Source organism: Brachyhypopomus gauderio, chromosome 16 (genome assembly GCF_052324685.1).
Source record: "Brachyhypopomus gauderio isolate BG-103 chromosome 16, BGAUD_0.2, whole genome shotgun sequence".
NCBI classification, from domain to species: domain Eukaryota; kingdom Metazoa; phylum Chordata; class Actinopteri; order Gymnotiformes; family Hypopomidae; genus Brachyhypopomus; species Brachyhypopomus gauderio.
The window spans coordinates 13,939,391-13,947,018 of NC_135226.1; the positions used below are offsets into that span (position 1 = coordinate 13,939,391).

The 7,628-nt window shown below is 42.2% G+C and overlaps 1 protein-coding gene across 7 annotated transcripts in view; it reads right to left on the bottom strand.

Moving 5' to 3' along the window:
- mecom (MDS1 and EVI1 complex locus) overlaps positions 1-7,423 on the bottom strand; it is a 30,721-nt gene extending 23,298 nt beyond the window's left edge. For 4 of the 7 annotated variants that reach the window (XM_076976350.1, XM_076976346.1, XM_076976345.1 and 1 more), the window contains exons 1-4: positions 6,814-7,423; positions 4,835-4,945; positions 384-486; positions 1-158 (exon numbers count right to left, since the gene is read on the bottom strand). The exon at positions 1-158 is cut by the window's left edge and continues 89 nt beyond it. In XM_076976350.1, coding sequence (XP_076832465.1) covers positions 1-158; positions 384-432 — 207 coding nt within the window. In that variant the 5' untranslated portion in view covers positions 433-486; positions 4,835-4,945; positions 6,814-7,423. The remainder of the gene's footprint in view (positions 159-383; positions 487-4,834; positions 4,946-6,813) is intronic. The other 3 variants (XM_076976349.1, XM_076976348.1, XM_076976347.1) reach the window with 1 other exon arrangement.
- Positions 7,424-7,628: the final 205 nt, after the last annotated feature.

Genomic DNA, 7,628 nt, shown 5'->3' on the forward strand with positions numbered 1-7,628 from the left:
GTCGAGCTCGCCGGCGCCCCCAGTGGCTGGGAGGCCCTGCTCGGGCAGGTTGAAGGAACCGTCGGCCCGGGTGACACAGGCATGCTGCTGGTGCTCCAATAGCTCACGGCCAGAGTCAAAATGGCGTTCGCAGTCATCACAGCGGAACTGGCGCTCCTCTGGACACGACACAAGGGTGAGTGTGTGTGTGTGTATGTGTATGTGTGTGTTTGTGTGTGCTTACATGAATATGTGTATTTAAGAGTTTTTATGTGTGTGTATGTGTCTGTGCTTATGTGTATTTATAAGTTTATGAGTGTGTGTGTGTGTGTGTGTGTGTGTGTGTGTGTGTGTGTGTGTGTGTGTGTGTGTGTGTCTGTGCACTCATGCTTGATTTAAAGTACCATGTATATCTGGGGCCATTGTGTCACATGAAAACTCCTCAGCCTTCATGAACAATATGAGTTCTTCACCTGGATGAACCTCACGCACCACACGATAGAATATCTAAACACACACACACACACACACACACACACACACACACACACACACACACACACACACATAGAAGAACATTAAAATACAAAAGGGAAACGTAGATGGAGAGGAAGAGTGTGAGAGAAAGAGAGAGAGAATATTGTGTAGTGCACACAGCATTGTAAATTACTGTGTTAATATTTGAAATTGTTTGTACCATTATATGATTTGTTGTATTACTGTTTTAACATCATACATATCAAGTCAAAGAAAAGATCAATGAAAGGTCTTTGGTTGGTTTCATTTTGAGTTTGACATTGACCAACACATACACATATACACATATACACGTAAGCACACAAATGCAGACACACACACACACACACACACACACACACACACACACACACACACACACACACACACACACACACACACACAAACACACACCCTTCCCTTACAAACAGAATGGGTAGGAGGAGAAACAGTTGAGGATGGTATTATTTTTGGCACGTCTTGAAGGGTTCAGACTATTCACTTCCTTTACGGCCTTATGGTGACATTTCAACATTCTTATTAGAGATTCAGAGATGCAAACTCACACACACACATGCACACTGACACACAGTAGGATGATAAAAGTGTGTCTGGGTGGGAACTTCTTGGAAGTGGTGAGAAGAACATCGTCTTGGGACGTGCTGCCGGACAGGACACCCCCTCCCCCCAAAGTGAGTGTGTCTGTCTGCCTGTCTGTCTATCTGTCTGTCTGTCTGCACATGTATGTGTTGAGAGGAACAGAATGCTCCTCTATTGTTTTACAGGAAAATACATAGAACTATGAGAATGCTTGAAACAGCATGAGAACAACCACTCTCTCTCTCTCACACACACACACCCACACACACACACACACACACACACACACACACACACACACACACACACACAAAGACAGAAAGCCATGGGGCACAATAATATTGTGAGCCTTGGACAATGAGAGAGCAGTTCAAACAGTGGTGGTGGTGGTGGTGGGGGGGGGGGGGGGTGTTGGAGTGAGTAATCCTGCCCAAACTGGGATTCTCCCCCCATCAGTCCAGAGGACCAGACCCACCGGAGGGGCGGGGACACAAGCAGCCGGCCAAGCCCAGGGAGGAGGAGACTACACTAGGCATCTCAGCACGTATCATGGGCTGTTGCCTGGGAGTCTGGTGCCAGGGGACAGTGCCAAATGGCAAGGGCTTTTCAGATAGGACGTAAAAAGTGTTGTTGGCTTGCATGGACCACACGCAGGTGGGCACGAGAGAACACACACACACACACATGCACACACGTACACAAAATGCAGAGCCACACTCACATGCATGCACTCAATTAAAATCCTGTGCTTTCTTTTAAACTGGACACTGGCTGTGAGGGCTACATTTAGAGGGGTACTAATTGTTTTAACTGTTTTAAGTTAAATGACTTGATAACATCAAAAACATCACACTGCAGTTTCTGAGAATAACACACAGACTAGTACAAACATACTGACACACAGTAAACACATGACACAGCCACTACACAGAACTCCAAAATCCCTGACTTGACAAGTTACTTGTGTTTATTACACTAAACTATACAGACACGTGTACAAAAGCCAGCACTTTGAGGTTAGAAAAAAATCCAGAGTGACTTCAGCTCAAAGAGACAAAAACTTCCTCCTCTTGTATTTTCTCCTCCCTGTTTCTCTTTCTTTCTCTCTTTCACTCGTTCTCTCTCACCCTCTCACATCTCACTCTTTCTGTCTCTGCTGCATTCTTTCCCTAATGAGAGGTCATTCCTTAGGCAGGTAACATACTCACCCTTTTCCTGCACACACACACACACACACACACACACACACACACACACACACACACACACACACACACACACACACACACACACACACACACACACACACTCTGCTCCATTGTGCAAGCATGCATGAGAAGCGGATGTTACTTTGCTGATGTTCTGATAAACAGAACCATTAGCTCTTCATTCATTGCTACACATATGAACAACACTTCATCCTGACTGGATCACACCAGAGACCAACACACACACACACACACACACACACACACACACACACACACACACACACACACACACACACACACACACACACACACACACACACACAGGCTCTCTCTCTAGTCATCATTCAAAGTCATATTTCTGACTCTTTTTGTAATAACTTTCAATTTTAAAGTACTTCAAGAACACTATATGGAATCTACCATGAACATGTGACTAAATCTGGTACAATACGACTTGTAGGAGAAGTTCCAAGATGCTTTCTACTTGTCAGATTTTTCTGTTCGGTGGTTTATTTCCTAGTTAGAAGTGTAATACCATTGTCCACAAAGAATGACAACTAATGAGGTCTGGGTCCAGCCGCCCCAAATCATCACAGGGCTGAGGTCATTGTTACTGTTAGTCAGAGAGTTAGAGAGAGTGTTCAAAGCAATGCTCTCTCTACCATCTCATCATTCTTTGTGCTGCAGAGCTTTCGGGAAAGATCTCCACTCAGATATGAACTAAAAAAAGGATTTTTTGTTATCCTTCACGCACCCTCAGGATTCTATACTATCTGTATGTTTCTGTGAAATACTACTGAATACCGTTTTTGTTAAAGGCCGGATCATTCTTAAATCTCTCCCTTCCTTTCGCATTCTTTCAGTCTTTCTCTCATTGTGAAAAGCTGTCAGGTGGTTCTTAAAAACATGAGGGTCTCCGGAAGCCATCAGACGATGTTATGACAAAGAGGGTGTGATAATGAGTGTGTGATAATGAATGTGTAATAATGAGTTTGTAGACTCATGCCATTTTATCTTTAAAGATGCTGAGATGCTTTTGTCATTGACTGACTATCCTCTTTCTCTACCTCTCTCTCTCTACTTCTCTCTCACTCTATCTCTCTCACTCATCTTAAAGATGCACAGACTGACATCAGCAAAAATAAAAAACAAGAGCAATAAAGTAAATTGTTTAAATAAATTGTTTTCAGGTATATGTTGTAGTTGGGTTTCTGGTATATGTAGTTGTTGGATTTCTGGTATATGTAGTTTTTGGGTTTTTGGCATATGTAGTTCTATGTTTTCAGACATATGTAGCTATTATGGAGTTGCTGACATAAGTAGTTATTGCTAAGTTTCTGATATATTTTGTTGTAAAATTTCAGGAATGTTTCGGGAACATTAGAGGGCTTTACATATAAGTGGTTATTACAGAATGTAGGAATACAGGAATGCATAGGTTTATGGTTTTTGGTATATGTTGTGCTTGTAGGTTTACAGTTATAGAGTTACATAGTTGTGACGTTTTGTTTGTATATGTTGTTGTTGATCCTTTAAAAGTATGTCTAGACTTAGAATCTTAGGGGTTTAGGGGTCTTTTTGAGACTTGATACTCTTATGAGCTCTACAGGTGCATGTGTAGAAGGCACAGCTCACAGGTCTGGCTTCCCACAGCTAAATGAAACATGGTTTGGTACCCAGCAAAGGTTTAGGCTTGCTATAAAGTTACAATGGTGCATATACTCTCACAAACAGAACACTCCCATGAACAAAACACTCTCACGAACAAAACACTCCCACAAACCGAACACTCACAATCCCAGTATCAAGCTGGAATACTTCCAATATTGAATGAATAAATAAATAATTTGCTTCACAATGTGGTACTTCTGTTAATTTCTGCTTTATTCAGTCCAGGTTTTTAAGTAGTGTGGCCACGTGTGTTGTAGGGTTTAGGGTTAGGTTTAAGGACGTAATGGTGAGGGTATGAATTTAGGGTTTGCATTAACACAATGTCTGTGCTCTTACGGATCACAGACTAAGATGGGGATTGATAAAATTGCTTCAACCTGTCGGCTGTTAAACTAAACCTGTTATTTAATCTTGTCAACAATCTTGTTAACATCCGAGTTCAAAAGCAGGAATTCTGATTCAGAAGTCACAACTTCTCTCTTTCTCCAACACTGTTTCTTTTGAAAGAGCAGTGATATTTTATTCTTCACAGTTCCGATGTTTATATTCTAAACATGGGCACAACGCACAGGACTGAATAGATGAGTGTGTGTGTGTGTGTGTGTGTGTGTGTGTGTGTGTGTGATCCAAGCCTGTGGTCCTTCATGCTATAGCAAAAATACAATAGGTGAGAAACAAAACAAAAACAGACACACTCACTCACACACTCGCTCACCCCCTCTGTATATGAGGAGTATGTGTTAGAGAGAGAGAGAGACAGAGAGAATGTTGAAGGTGCATATCATAACAACACCTTTTAAACACTGCATTACACGGCCCATGCAGGTGTAGTGTCTGTGTGTGTGTGTTCCGCATACCTGGTCATGTATCGGGTAGGCTGTGAGGTTGTACTGGTGGGAGGACGATGATATCTGGATGTGTCTTAGCCAGCCGCTGCTATCACACACATGCCTACCCAATCCAGCCTTCTGTTCCAGGAGAGAAGAGACAGAAAGAGAAGGAGTCACACTTTGATCTTTATCTTTTACAGGTTACTCTTCACAGTCTCAACCACATGCCACCCAGTGTGGTCCAAGACTCCAAACGGAGATTATACACACACACATAATCACATCTGCTCCTATGCTTGCACACGCACACACACACACACACACACACACACACACACACACACACACACACACACACACACACACACACACACACACACACACTCTCTCTCTCTCTCTCTCCTTTTCACCTCTCACCCCCCCCACACACACACAGAAGTGATCATATACATGTTGATAGAAATGTAGCTTCTGTAACATGCATGCCCTCCCACATGCAGAATCAAACTTTGCTGACTACAAATATAAAGATAAAGTTTTGATTATGTCAGCCAGCCATTATTTATGTTACTGATGTACTATTCTGATGTACTAACTGAAAAAAAAGATTCCTCACAAAATGCATGTGGACGCTTTGTGGACTGCACGCCAATAGAATACTTCAAGACAACAAACAAAACTCTGCTTAATTAAAGATTAACTGCAAAGATTCTTAATAGACCTGCGTGTTGGGAAAAATAAAAAATACAATTAAATCAAATAATTGAAATTGAAAGATATATATATATATATATATATACATATATACATATATATATATATATACATATATACATATATATATATATATGAGAACATATTTATAAGCGTTAGTTATTATTTATGGTTTTCATTGTGAAAATGGATATATTTAAATATTAAGACAATTTGGAAACAAGAAGGAAATTCATAACGCAAACACTGTTCATGTTCAAGTCTGGTTCAAATTTGAATTGAGCCGCAAAAACTTTTTTATCTGCACCAATAAGTCAGTAAGTATTTATATTAACCCTTGAGAAATAAAACATTCTCACAAACTATCCCCTCTCCGGCTTTCGCAAACTAATTGCTCACCGTTATAGGAGAAAAGCGGAGTGCTTATCGATGCTGCGCTACGGTTGTTTTCAACCACGTCTCGGTCTTTGCCGTAAAAGTCTATCCCCAGCATTTATGTGCGCTATTATTTAAAAGAAATGAACCGCTCGCGGACTCGCACCCTGTTTGCCATCATCTGAAACACAGAACACTGCACTGAAAACACACCCTCGCTGGGAAATTCAGTCGCGCGACCTTCTTTAAACGTTTAGTATTGAAACCCCGAAATAATTAGACAATTGCAAGCATTTTGTAACGTAATATAATTTTAAAAGCTTTATCGTATGTTCTTTTTGTAAATTATTTAGATCATGTTTAAACACAAAAGCTTCGGAAATGTAGCTGATGGAAAAGTTTGATAAATATTATGATATTACTTTTCAAAGCACACCCGTTAGACTATAATAATAGTTAATTTACTCCACTGTTCCCAGTTTAACTGCCGCACGATATGTATTGAAAATGTAAGCAGGCTACATCAACATAGTAACAGTTACAGCATTAGCACCTGCACATTAACCGTTCGTTACAAAATGCCTTCCTTGTGCACGGTTTTTTTTTCAATGTGCTTGCCATCTTTAATTACTTTAATAAGGTATAAAACATTACAGCCGACAAAAGTTTCAATCGACTTTAGTTTACGCAGTCAGAAAGTCTTAAACACGCCTGAACAGGCAGTAATGAAATCACATTGAAAATCAGCACTCAAAAGACGTACGATATGAATTCTATAATTAGTCCATTTTTTGCACTTCTGCGATAAAGACCTTTACCATCGTTTCAATAAATTTCTATGAGTTCAAAGGTGAAGGATGGATGGACTATTATTCAACCGTTTAGTCGTGAATATACCGGCAATAAAAAATACCTACCGTGAAAAGTATTTCATATGAGAGACAGAAGAAAAAAAAAATCACAAGAATGAAAAAAGGACGAAACTCCGATATAAATTGAGGTAGAGCTTCAGAAAATCACAAGTGCCAAGAACGTCAAAGCGCTGCGTGGCGGTGTTGCTGCTCGTGTCCACGGGTGTCTCCTTCTAGGACACATCGGTTTGACAGTCGCCTCGGGACTTCTCTGTCTCTCCTCGCTCTCCGCTCGTTGGTGTCAATTCCCCGGGTGATTCGACCCTTCACCGAGCTCCTGCTCCGCTGGGCCACCGGTCCGGTCCAGTTTAAAGCCCCGCGCGACGTCTTCTGCGGTGCCCGAGCATGCAAAACTTCTTTCGTTGTCTTTTCTTCTCTCGCTTGATGTGCTCGGTGTCTGTGTCTGAGGCGGTGTCTCCCCAAATGTCTTGTTAAAAGTGCATCCTCTCTTGTCCCGCGCTGTCCCGCGCGGTGGAGATGAGTCGCGGGGCGGAGGGAGGAAGAGGAGGAGGAGGTGGGGACGGGTGATGTCTCGCGTGTCCACTGTTCGGAAGTTGCACGAGGCTCCCCGCAGTTAATTTTAAAGTGACAGGAGCGCGCGGTAGGAGAAGCGAGGTCAGCGCGAGGTCGGGATGGGGCTTCTCGTGGATGGACCAGAACACGAACCCTCCCTCACCCCCCACACCCCCCCCCCCCCCTTTGATGAAGCCATCCAGCAATCACGGAACCGGCCCGTTTCACACTTTCTCTATCCGCAAGAGGGAAGAAGAGGGGGTGATGTATGACTTCCTAAAATCCAGAGAATAAGGTTTATGATGAGA